Genomic DNA, 13643 nt, shown 5'->3' on the forward strand with positions numbered 1-13643 from the left:
GTATTATGTCAAATGAAAATGGGGCATGAATTTAGGCTGGCAGAAAGTAGTTAGGTGGAAGGAAATAAGATCGATTTCTATATTTTTATTTTTTTTTTCTAATGGTGAGATTTTCAGTGGCTACAAGAGATTAGCTCTCTTGCATTTTTATACTGTCCAAACTTTGGTTTGTCTGTCAGCACAGTGTTCTCTCACGTTGTGCTTGCAGCATGCATTTCGGCTAACTGACCTACTGAGAAGAGAAGGAAAGAACCACACCTCACTCCACCATGCCTACTGTAAGCTTTTCCCAGACGTTTTCATCAAGGAGCAAAATTGGCCATGTAAATATAGGGTTGAAAGACTCTGAACTCATGTTTTATTTAGTAGCTTAACATCCCTCCAGCTCTTTTAGGTTTGGAAAACAATTAGCTGAAAAACTTAAGTCTATAAAGCTCATAGAAATAACAAATTGTACATGGGTTGTGGAGTTTTTTCCTAATAGAAGACAATGGAAGCTTTATGGATGGAAGCCCATGATGGAAGCCCATCAGAAGCTTTACCTTTCTTCTGTGTGTTATCATTGGTGCTATTTCTGAACAGGTTTTAACTTGTCCCCTGGATCATGATGAGTTGCAGCCAAAAAAGCATGTGATAGCTGTAGCCTCTGAGTCATCGATGTCAGCCCATGGTCCAACTCAGCAGGTGGTAGGGACAATGAAGTAGGATTGGCAAGGTGTGCTATTAATTTGAAGAGTGGAGTAGTGATTCAGTAGGCCGGACTGAGCACAGTGTAGACCCCAGTACTAAAGAGAGAGAGAGTGAAATAAGTGAGAGAAATAAGAAGTTACATTGCATTAGTAAAAAGCAGGTTTAGTACAAGGGGAGATACTAAGCCTAGAGTAAATGCATTAAAGGAGGATTAGCTGCAGTAATACAATTCAAGTTTAAATGTAGGTTTTTAAATGAGAAGCAGCAGGAATTACTGTGAATTACTCCTGAAGTACAGTAGTCAGATGACTGCGGGTACCTCAAGACAGCACATTTAGCATACAGTCAATGCTGGAGCACACAAACAGTGCCAGCTGGCCTGCAGGGGAGCTGCATTAATCTGGGAAGGTAGGTTCCAGCTCCAGTGGAGTGAGCTGTCCTACTGGTTGTATTTCTGCTTCTGAATTAATTTAGGACATGTATAGCTTTTCTTAGGATGTAGAATTCTAGGGCAGCCCATGGTTTGCTCATTGAATGAGTGACAGGAGAAATGCCATTGGTGCCAGCTGTCAAGAGATGGTGTTTGGCCAGACGTGGGGCCAGTGATAATGGAGACCAGGATAATGAACCCTCAGACTTGCACAACTGCTGACTCAGAGCTCCTTGAGATTTCTTGTCTTCAGCATTGCAACAGAGGTGAAAAACAGCGTAAGGAAGCTTTTGCAGTGAATTCTTTTGCCTCCAGAGGATCCCAGGAGACTGGGACTGTTGTATAGGTATGTCACTCATCATCTAGCATGGGAATTCTGTTGACTAGAAAGATATAAATGTTTGAATAAGAAATAGAGCGCATTTCTAGAGCTTAATCACTAGCTTTCTGAAAATACATTAGGCCAAATTTGACCTACAGTGTTTCTATTATGAAGACCAGCAGAAAATTGCAACTGTATAATTTGTGTACACAGCTCAAGAAATACATACATTCAAATAATTTATGTTCTTTTCATCAGCCCTTGTTTATCTCTCACTGTGATATCTGTAGTCAACGCAGTATTTCTCATAGGCTCTGTTTTTGTCTTCTCTGCATCCTGCTTCTCAGTCTGCAACACCTACAAACTCAGCATCCAACCTCCCCACACACAGTTTTTCCCACGCTTGTTACCTAGTTGTTAAATCTTTCTGCAGTGCTTGAAGTTGAGGCTTTGAATAGATCCAGTTAGGAGTTCCTCAGTCACAGCTGACAAGTTTTATAAGACTCTTTGTATGAAATTAAAAAAACCCACCAACTCCTTAAGAAACTGATTTTGCATTTGCACTGCCCTAATCCACATTTTTGTGTGGATTTAGTGCTGGGGAAAAGTGTTGGCTTAGATGCTTCAGTAGAGGAATCCTCCTTTTTCTATCCACGGCAATCTCCCTATGTTTGTGGCCAGTCCTATTGATAAGTTTTAATTGGAGACAGCAGGCACTGGAGCTCCTTGCAAAGCAATCAGGCGGCTCAGCCCCTGCTTGCAGTTTGAGGGCTCTCTCTGCAATGTGCCAGTCAGGGTGTACAGATGAGATCCTGACAGAGGTACTGCAGACTGCAAAGTCTGAGAGAGACATCAGCCAGTGCTGATTCGAGGCCACTCTACCCAGGCTGTTTCTTGCATCCTAGGCAGCTTCTTTCAAGCTACCTGTGGTATCTCCATGGCACGCCATGGGCCAGGGGCCTCTGCCACTCCCCGGCAGAGTAGAAAAAAGCGTTTTTTACTGGAACAGCTTTTAACCTCTACTGAATTTGGCTGCATTCATGTTGATTACTTCAAGGCTGAAAGCAATGTCATTAGCAAATTCATGAGGAATCCATCCTCCCCCAAAGGTACTAATGTTTTACCAGAAAAATGGAAACTGCTTCCTGAAAGCTAATTTATTATATCAAATCCTTATTAACATACAGGGTGAGCCTTCAGCTCTTTAACAGAAGAACATATTCTTTTCTGCTTTGCACTGCCTTTTCAAATGTGTTCTGAGTGAGACATCTTCTACTTAAAGCAGTTACTCCTACTAGCTGAGATTAAACATTGAGTGGTATAATAAAATATTCTAATAATAAGACTCCTACAGTTTGGCACTTTCTCTAGCCAGTGCATCAAGGGACTTACAAATGGATACACAAGCACATAATCCGAGCATACTCCCTTATCTATTTGCACCTTGAAGGATCCCTGAGATTTACACAATGTTCTACCTGCAGTGACCTTGGTGAATCTTAAATCCTTGTGAAACGAGTGACAGGCAGCTAACGATTGGATTAATTATGGAGATTTCTTTTTTCCTTAGAGGGGATTGTTGGTTAATAAAGATAGCAAAATGCTAGCAGCAGAAGGGGCAAAACCTAAAAGTTGTGCTTTCTTACCTATCTGCTCAACTCCCACTGAGTATGTCCAGACTGATAAGGACAGCATGGAGCTTGCCTTCAAAATCTGACCCATGTGCTCTGCTTTTGGTGCCTCTTTAAATTCAGCACAAGGCATTGCCAGAGTGGTCATTTTGAAGCACCCGACATGCCCCAGCTCCCAGGGCAGGGAGTGCACCTCCATGTGCCACCAGGCAGACTGGTTACTGTAGTAGTCTATAGCTGGCTGCGAGGAGCCATTAGGCTGAAGGAGGATCATGTCGTGTTTATGTTTGCTCCAGAAACAAGTGTTTTGTAAGTGGTATAGACATTACCATTAGGCTACTGCAGATGGGAAGAGTCTGCCTCTCCTCTACCATATGTGAATGTCGACTGAGATGTGTGACACTCTTCACAGGTCTGTGAGATAGTTTGGGTGATATGATGATGATGATCTCTGTTCCTGTTTAGCCCAAGCCTTGCTGTCTGCCTACAGATTGTTTCCTCTTTCTTTTTGCAGGCTTTTTAGTGCAATTTTAGAACAAGCAACCAAAGCAGATGGGGGGAATTCAATAGGAGGAAAAGGTGCCGGATTCGATGTTAAAGCACTGCGGGCTTTCCGAGTATTACGTCCGTTACGGCTGGTGTCTGGAGTTCCTAGTAAGTAACGTCATTGGTTTTCTTTTATGCATGTGTGTGTTGTGGCATGGGGCAAGAGTAGTTTGTCTAACAATTTTGAAGGTGGAGCTTGCTGCAGATTATTTTTGGGGTGTGTGGAGACCTTTTTTCAAATTAATGTGTTCATAATAAATGTGATATTAATCCAATGACCAAACAAGAGCTGAATGGGAATGGAAGTTTCATGGTATGTCAATCTGATTGTGCAACATTTTTAAACAATGAAAGTGGGAGATCCAAGATTTTTATGATTACAAGCAAAGATCCTTTAAATAACTGCGAAGTCACAGTGCATTGTTGGCATTATAAATACTTGACCTAGATGGAAATGCTGTATGGCCATTTGTGTTGGGTTTGGAGGGAGAAGAGCTTTTTCATTAAAATTGCATTTTCTTCTTTGCATGTGATGTTCTGATGAGGAGCACTGGGAACAATTTAGAACCAACAGGACATAGGGCAATGGCACAGTCATGTTCTCTGTTAGTCTTATTTGCTTAAATTATTTGTAATGCCTCTGAGAAAGTCCTCAAGCAGCTTTTTATAATCCAACATCCATTTTCTTATTTATAATGAAGATACGAGTAACTGGAAGTCTGGTAATTCTGTTGTGGAGGTGGAACATGAACTTCACAATGTGATAGGATTTTATCATTTTGCTTGAGAGTTTGTTATAGATGGGACCCACTGGCCTTTTGAAGAGAGGGTTAGTTGAAAGCTGTGGTTGATTTCCATGTTTATAGCAATGAGAGATGTTGTTAGCAGGAAAGGAGTTAATCTCTTCCAGAACGGCTGTGGAGAGATCTTTGTTTATTTGGGGAGTTTGCTTGTTTGATGTCTTCAAGTACCTCTAACCTTAGTCATTTGAAAACCTTGAGTCAAGTTGCCATAAACTCTGCGAGATCAGTTTAGAAGTCATGATTTATTTATTAGGTAAAAGAAGTGTGAGGTTCTTTTGCTTGTTTTCTGACCCACTAGGTTGTATTAGAGCCATGTTTTCAGGCTTTTCTCTACACCCATAAAGGGTCGAAACCTTTTAAGTGAAAGGTGAGAATCTCTGTGGGAGGAGGTGAAGCACTGATAGAAGCAAAAAATACTGAGGCAATTGGCAGCATTACTATTTGGTCTTACAAAGAGCCATGCTTGGTAACCAGTCTGCAAGGCCTCAGCTTGTGCCCAACTTGGGGTTATTTTGGACATCAGTGAGTGAGTAGAAAATATAGAACAGTAAATGCTGTCTATTAAGTAGCTGAGGACCTTTCCCTCTGATACAGAACTAACATCCAGTATTCATGCCACCTCTGTTAGGCATTGCTGCAGTGGGTTGTTTCATGTAGACAATTGTGTATCATGTAATACCTTCAATCCATGCAGAAGGCAGCTCTGCTTTTGGACAGAATTGTCTCATGACAATTTTGTCTTTCTTTGAATTTTGTCTGTGGTCTTCAGTCTACAGTAGCATCCACTTAAAGTTTTGTTGCTCTTTCCTAGTCCTTCTCTAAGTCTTTTGACACTTCATAGTTACATGCCCACTGTATGGTAAGGGAATGGTACTCAAATTTAAACTTCTATGAACGCGAGTGCCTGTGAGATGCTGCCTACGCTGGGACATGTTCTTAGAGTTGTTCTGACATAGGCTGAGCTTAACTGTTCTTATAGTTCTTGCTGTTTTGGAGACCATGTGTTGCCTAAGTGAAAGGAGTTTTGTTACTACTGTTCAAGTCTCTTGACTAGTGCTGTTAGAGGAGCTCCTTAGGACCAGAGGAGGCTGAGGGAGCCAAATCTGACACGGTTCATAATTTTATATGCATACATGATCTTGATCCCAGCATAGACTATATAATAGTACATTTGTGGGAGGGGTTCATCAAGAGAACTATTTAATTTGAACCAGAACAGATCCAGGGAGCCTGGTACATGCTAAAAAATATTTGATCTAGACAATGAAATGCCAGCCCAGTGTGAAGTACGTGAACCATCAACTGTCTGACAGACATCCTCTATTAGTCTTTATGGTTCTGACTAGGGACATATTTATTGAACCAGGTTTCTTTGGGGCTGACATGGCTTTTAGAAAGCCTGCTGAGGTCGGTAACTAATGCAGTCTCAATCTTCACCGGGCATTTATTAATTGTACAAATGCCTGTTTATTAGCCTAGATAGATATTATCACATCCATATGTATTAGAGCATAACTTTTCTCATGATGCCTTTTAGATAAGATTGCCTAAGCTAACCATAAATAGTACATTATGGGATTGCATTATTTTTAATATTAAGTTCAGAGGTTTGGAAGTCAAATCTCTGGGTCCCATTAAAGTTCTGTCCTTGAGACATCATAAACACCGATGTGTGAGTTACCGATACTGAACTTGCTGTGTTTTGCTGTCCATAAAGAAATGCCTTTTCTTTCCTTTCCCTTCCAAAATATAGTAGACTTTTCTACTGTGAGGAGACAAACTCCACAGATTTGTCCTAAAATTATGTGAATGTAACATGCACTGCAATTTATTTTCAGACTCTAGATTTATTATAGCAGGCTCCCCAAGTGTATGGAAGTAGTATCTCATTAGTAAGAGGGCTTTTAATGACTCTGAGGTCATTGGCAGCCATCTTCTGCATGGAAATCCCAGCGTCTGCTGCTTGACTTGAGGTCCAGATCTAACTACCACTATCTGGGGGGAAAAAGGTGTAAAACATAATGATTATTATAAACTAAATTTATGAAGCATGTGGTGAATTTTTGCATTAAAATATTAAACTCATCAGGATTGGGATATAGGTTGTCTGAGGTGGATAGATTGACTTCAGCATGGAATCATTTTTTCTGAGTTAGTTTTTTTTCTCTCTGGCTCAATCTTAGGAAATAATCCAATTTAAGAGGGACATCTTTTTGTGTTCAGGTTCAGCATTTAGACCTGTTTCAGAATACAAAGAGTCTCCACGTACGTACGATTAGAAGTAGGGGAAAAACACATGAATTGTCCTCTAAAGTAAACTACTAGTGTCTGCATTTTGCAGATGGGGAGACTGAAGCAAAAGTTCAAGGTTTAATACTTTCAAAAGTGGCTTCTAATTCTGTCTCTCATTTGCTACCAGTGCTAGACACCTGGGTATATGAAAGCTTTAGATAGATGGATAGCTTTAGATGGACATTAGCCTCAGATCTGAGAATGCTTTTTCTCCAAATCCGTGCTTAGTTCCTTGGACTTGACTATCTTTTGTCAGAAATCATCTCAGTGAAGAATTCAGGGACTGTGCAGCACAGTAAGAGGTTCACCTGCAAGCAAAGTTGGTTCACCCACAGGCAGATGAGCAGAGGTACCTTTGACAATCTTTGTAATGACTGAGCTGTCCTAGGCCTCAAATTGCGTTAGTCAAAATCAAAAGGGTTTGAGGTCATGAATTCAGCAAAGTCTGAAGACTACATCTGGATAACTGTCATGGGCAGATAAATATTTCATAATCTTCAAGAGAACAGATGATACTTTTATTCTTTGTGGTTTTATGGACATTCACAAGACCACTTGTCATGAAGAAGGAAATAGACATTTCATTTAAAAGATGACATGTCTTATCTCTTACCGGTGTCTCAAAAACAATTGTAGCATCATGAAAGAAGCCTTCAAAGGCACTGAATTTAAGGTCTTTGTGTTCCCATTACACCTTCAAAAATTGGTGTTAAGTATTTACACGTTTCCAAAGAGTGCAATACGGATTGATTTGTTTTGATATGATTTTTGTAATTTGAGTTCCTTTCTTGAAAACTTTTTTTGGAGTGAAAAGTACAGGTTTTGTTGTGACTATATGAGGTGCATAGCAGAGCAGTAGATTAGATACATCCCACAGCTCTCATCCCAGTGCTGACAGTTGCTTCGTGAACAAAATAAAATTTAAAAGGCATAATTAAGCAACTGTTTTTTGTTGGGGTTTTTTTGTTGTTTTTTGGGGATTTTTTTCTCCTAACTCTTTTTAAATTCTTACTGCTTCTGGAAAAACGATCCACTCCCAGCCTCTTTAGCCTGGCATTAACTTGTAAATTAACAGTGAATATTTTCAAAAGCACATTTAGGTTTCGCAGTGGTAAATCACTTTTAGAAATTAGGTGTAAGCACTGTATATCGTTGCTACACAGGCCAGGCTTTATTGTTCAGCTATTCTGTTACTGTCCTACTAACATAATTCTTGTAGTGCATACTTCTATTTTAGTTGCTGAAATAACTTTACTGCTGGTATACTAATGCAGTCTCCTTGTAAAAAAAAAACTTCACATGTGCATCAGAGCACCTATTTCAATGTGACATTAGGATCAATATGTTGGTTTAAGAAAGGAGAGAGAAGGAAAACAATCCTCTAGATGGACATAAGTAGACGAGTGCAAAATCAGCATGTACACCAAAATTGAATCACTTTAGCGACTGGAAACTGTTACGTGGCATCCTTTGGCAGGAATGTAGAGTATTGCAAAGCTTGGTAGGGACAGGATCAAGTGAGCCCTTTTGTGTTAAGAGGTTTCTGTTGACCACTCTTCTATCACCATTTTACATTATTACATATTTTAAAACTTGCTTTAAGCATTTTGTGCTTGAGGAGGGCAAAAAGAAGCATACATTCAGCAATAAAGAAGCATGATCCAATAAAAAAGAAAAATCAATTGCTTATAAAGGGGCAATCAGTTACTCTTACTCATGCTAACTCACGCCCATTTAACTTATTAAATTCCATCTCTTACCACCTTTATGCATGCAGCTCAATTATACCATCTCATACATTCTGTTCATCCTCTTTATGTTGTACTTTGTCTTCATGTAACTACATTGTTGCCGGTAGTTATTGCCTATCTGATATTTGACAAATGTAATTCATAAGCTCTTCCAGGTATCTTGAAAGCCATATAATTTGAGTAGATTATGTGCCACATACTTGTATTTTCAGTGAGATCCCCTGCTGACCAGCCAGACGGACATGGGCAGAAGATTGTTATATCTTTACAGAAGCTAGAGACGAAACTTGAGTGTTCCACCAGAACCAAAACTTGCCATCTTTTTTCTTTCCTTTCCTTTTTTTAAAAAAAAAAACCCAAACAAACAAAAAAAAAAAAAAAAAAAAAAAAAAAAAACAAAAAAAAACACAAAAAAACACAAAGCCTGTGATGTGTTCAAGCTTCACTTGAGTCTCCTAGCTTAAAATAAGTCACTAGCACCAGTACTTACCTGGTCTACTTGAGATGCAACGATTGCTTAACTGGGAAATGGAGGATATGAGAAAGATATCCTAAGCCCTTCTCATGACAGTGCAATGTCTTTCTGTCAGTGAAACAGCAGCGTGTAACTGGCTGAGTATATTGTTTGCTGTTGTTAAAACGAAGAACAGAATTTTCATGCATGAATGCCTAGAGATTATTACCTCTACATGTATTTAAGTCAGCTAACTAAAGCAACAACTTTTTTTATAACAATGCTGTTGTGGAAGTCCATGATTGCTCTGAGTTCATGTGAAAATTGGATATCTTCAGATAACATAAATAAAAAAATTAAACATTTTTAGATTTTGTTCCATCTGATTACAATTAGTCCTCAGTTGCCCGGAAATGCTCTTCTCTATTAAAATTTACAATGATTCCTCAGTCTCAGGAATGTTCTCTACCCTGTATTCATTTCAGTGTTTTCTCATTACCACAGTCATCTTCCATCTTTATCCCAAACTTTCTGGCATTAATCAGATTGTTTGTTTGAACTTCAGAATGTGTAGGAAAGCACCCTGTCTTTACTTGCAATATCCTGATAGATCTGAGCCATTCAGGTCTATATATATATGATTCCATATTCACGACACAGAGCAGTGAAGATGAGAAATAAAAAAAGCCCCTGAGGACTCTATGAGAAGAGTAATGCATGAGGAAAGTTTCGCCTGTTTGAGAGATGCTGGATTGGCGAAGCCATCCGTCTGGGTTTGTTGTTAATTTGTGGTATTGTTGTAGGTGAAGCAAGGAAATCCCAGGGATGATAGGACCAGATTTTTTTCTGTCTAGGTTTTGTCTGTGTGGGACACTGCCAAGTACATTGTGCATCAGGTTTTTGGAAGAAGTAAGAGAAAAATGCTCTCGAATATTTACAAGGTGTTTAGGCTGTAGTCTGTATATTCCAGTGAAGATTGTTCTTAACTCTGACTGGTAATATTTCTTTTGTTTTCCTCCCCTTTTTTAAGGAATATGATCTAATGTAATAATTTCAAATCATAGGGGAATTTTGTTTGTACAATCTCATAATTCAGAGACACCCCCCACTGAAAGAAAAATGTGGGAGGAGTTCCATATCAAAATAGAGAGTGACTTACGGAGTTTAAGACAATAGGGATATGTCAGACTCACCATCCTCCTAACATAAGACTAAGAAAATCCTCTATCTCATGTTTCATTTGAGGACTCTGAATTCACTGTTGAATGATTTATAAAAAATGAGGCATTGATGCTTGTTGCCTATCAGAAGACCTTTTAGTGCTGTGAGCTAGAAACTAGTACTGTATCGATGACATAGTCTTCAACTGCACCTGATTCGAATCAGTTTAGGTGTACCTAACCAGGGGGGAACAGACATGTTTTCTTTCCTGTATAGTCTTTGCAAAGCTCAATCTGTCTAGAGGACTAATTGACTTCGGGTGTAATTGAAGCATCCTTGGAGCCACTCTACCCAGTGTGTGGAGAAGGCTAGGCCAGTAAACATGAATCAAGTACCATGCAGAGAGCCCAGTTCTTGCTGCAGGCACACTGCTCCTGAAACCTTGGGTTCTGCCTGTATTGTGAAAAGCAGGTAGAATGAAATGGTGATTTTTTTGAACTACCCTCAAATGTCCTCTCCCAGGGGAAATTTGCTGTTCTCATTTGTAGTACCATGTCAGCTTGGCTGTGCCAAACACTTTACTGGAGGTTGAGAATGAGACCTAGAGCAACTTTACATGCTGTTAGTTACTTCTGTATCTCAGTGTGCATCAGTGACATTCGCCTTACTCCATCCTCAGCACCTGACTGGCCTTTATTTTTAACTCCTCGGGTGGTCAACCTACAAAGGAGACATTCCCTTACTTTCCCAGCTCCCCCACCAGACTGTTTACAGCATCATTTGAGAGTTCTGAAGGTTTTTAATGGCCTTTGGATACCCTTGAGACCTGCCTGCTGATTTTGATGAGGATCACCATGTTGGCACACGTATAGTGTGTGTTTTACCCAAATGGAAGCAGAGCGACTGGCAACACAGAGGTAAACCCATCTGGGCTGCTGCACTGTAGCAGGATATTGCTGCCTGGGTGCAGAACCTGGTGGTGAAGGTATGCCACGTAGATGCTCATGTAACTGAGAGTCGGGAGGCCTTGGAAAAGGAATTTGAACCACTGTTAAACTGGATGAAGGACAAAGCTCTAAAAAGCAAAATGTAAAAAGCTGCCAAGGGAATTGGATTAGGGGAGCTTCAGAGCAGAACTTCTGAAAGCCCCTGTGGTTGCTCTCCTGCTTCGGCTTGCCAGCTACTGAGACAACATAGCTCAAGCTTCGTGATGATTCCATTTTTCAGCCACTGAAATGAGCACACCCAATGCAGTTGTTTAGCTTGCATTTGGGATTTATTTTTATTTAGTGCACAATCAAAATTTTCAACTGTAATTTCTCATTGTTTTCTGCACAGCCTGAGAAAATTATCACTACTTAATATAGCTAAGGAAATTATGTAATTTAGGTAACAAACACAGAAAATTCAAGAAACCCAAAATGGCATCTCTTTTGAGAACCATACATGTTTGGAATATAGCAAAGATATGTGAGCTATTGCCTGCTGAATATGTTGAATAGCACACAGTAAATCTTAAGTTTTAAGCAAATGCTAACTGGCAGTCAGTAAGACAGGTTCTTTTTTTTTCAAAATGTGTATGTTTCTGGTAAAGAATAGTTCACAGTCATATGTTCTGCACATGATTTGTGTTTATACACTGGTGGAGCTCAGGGTTTAAGTTTACCCTCCTGATGCATGTGAAGTTATGGTGTAAACAGCATACCAGTGGAGAATTCTGGCTTGCCTTCAGTGTGAGGAGACAGGAGAAATGGCCTGATCAAAGCTTCCAAAGTGTGAAAGGTCTGTGTGTAGGTACAAAAGATTATAGTAAGCTGGAGGAGACAATATATATTTGGTATTTTATTGTCACCAAATCTATAAAATAAAGGTCATTGACAACAGAGGGAATTGCTGCAAATACATTTGGGCAAAATTTGGCTTCCAAATCTTAATTTTGCCTTAAATTTTGTTGTTGTTGCATTTAATAACATCAGCTTTTGCCAAGTCCAGTTTCTTTCTTTTCTCTTGAGCTCTAAAAGATGTAGGAAACGTGCTCTCAAGCAGATTTCTTATGTTCTCCTTCGTTCTTGAACAAGACTTCTCAACCATCTGTACCATCTCTCCAGCACATACAGCACCGTGTGAGGACAAGTTGCACCACCTTTCCCATGTCATTGCCTAGCTGTTTTTAATCTCAAGAGGCAAATTTGTTTTGCTTTCATTACAAATGGGAAGGGAGTGGAGAAAAAAAGAGAGAGAACAGTCTGAACCAAATGTCCTCATTAAGCTTATTTCTTCATAGTTAACTTAAAACCCTACACATACTTGCAAGTCCTTTATTTACTTAGGTCACTGTTACTCAAGGGAGTGATTTTATTCCAGTGTAACATCTCCCATAGGTAAAAATCATTCCCATGAGTGGGGCTTACACAATCAGGACCTAAAGCATGTTTCCTTGAGTGATACAACTTGAAGAATGATGTAATTTATGGCAGAAGAGGTTAACTCGGCATAGCAAAAAGGGATTTGTCTCAGTAAAGAAGATTACTCACAGAGCCACAGACTTCTTGTTGCAATAAAGATTTCTCTCATATTTAAGGAACGCCAATGAAAACAGAGAAATATTTATTATTTGATCTTGGCTACATAGCTCTTTTTAAAATAGCATTAACTACGAATGTACCCAATAACTGTGTCAGCCTTTATCCTACCAATTACCGTGCTTGCTGGCATGATTATCGAACATGTCTTCACAACAGAACTAAAATCCCAAAACCGTAATGTGGGACCACGTCAGGGTGTAGGCAGTCCGTCCAAATGAAGAAAACAAAGCCCACGCTGACATCAAAGAACAGACATGAAGATAGTAAAAAAAAATCTTAGCTTGGCTTAGTAAGAGGTTTTCAAAAGTGCTCTGGATGGATCTGACTTCCTTTCTAGCACCTGTTTTTTTGTTCTTCAAGTAATGCTCAGAGTTCCCATTCAGAGTTGGCATAGGGCAAAGCTTAGGGAGAGACCATGTCATTAAGATGCTTGTCCTAAAGCATCTGAAAAATCTAAGAATACCATCTGCTGTCTCCTAAGAACAGGTTGCACTGTTGTTTAGATATGCTTTTGGCTGGACCATGAAGGAGCAGAAGTATGTCTACAGATTATAGCTAACTGGTATCAGCGGGAGTGTGTTCAGTTTGCAGTTGCTCACTTGTAATTGTTGGCTGTTGCTGTCTCCATGATGAGTGAGCTAAGATATTGCTGTTACTGATCAAAAATAGTAAGAATATGATCTATTCTGGTTTCTTCTTACATTCTCTCCCAGATGACATCTCTGCTACATCTGATGTCATCCCAAGCTTACATCAAAAGTCATTTCATACTTTGATTCCAATTGGCTAGATTTTGCATTGCTTATTAATTAAGATCTTGTAAGGAATGATTTGAAGTCCTTGTTCATTTTCGCTGAAGTGAATGCATGTCTATAAATTTGTTACTAAACTGCTGTGACTTTTTAACATGCCTGAATCTTTCTCATTCTGCCTTGAAGAGGTGACTAACACATGCTGGGTAACATTTGTCTCAGAAGC

The 13643-nt window shown here is 39.5% G+C and overlaps 1 protein-coding gene across 1 annotated transcript in view; it reads left to right on the top strand.

Moving 5' to 3' along the window:
* CACNA1C (calcium voltage-gated channel subunit alpha1 C) overlaps nt 1-13643 on the top strand; it is a gene marked incomplete at both ends in the record, with an annotated part of 484825 nt that overhangs the window by 291483 nt on the left and 179699 nt on the right. Inside the window, one exon of the mRNA XM_080614946.1 lies at nt 3588-3727. Within this exon, the coding sequence (XP_080471072.1) occupies nt 3588-3727 (140 nt within the window). The remainder of the gene's footprint in view (nt 1-3587; nt 3728-13643) is intronic.

The sequence above is a fragment of the Psittacula echo genome (assembly GCF_963264785.1).
Source record: "Psittacula echo genome assembly, chromosome: 1".
Classification (NCBI taxonomy): domain Eukaryota; kingdom Metazoa; phylum Chordata; class Aves; order Psittaciformes; family Psittacidae; genus Psittacula; species Psittacula echo.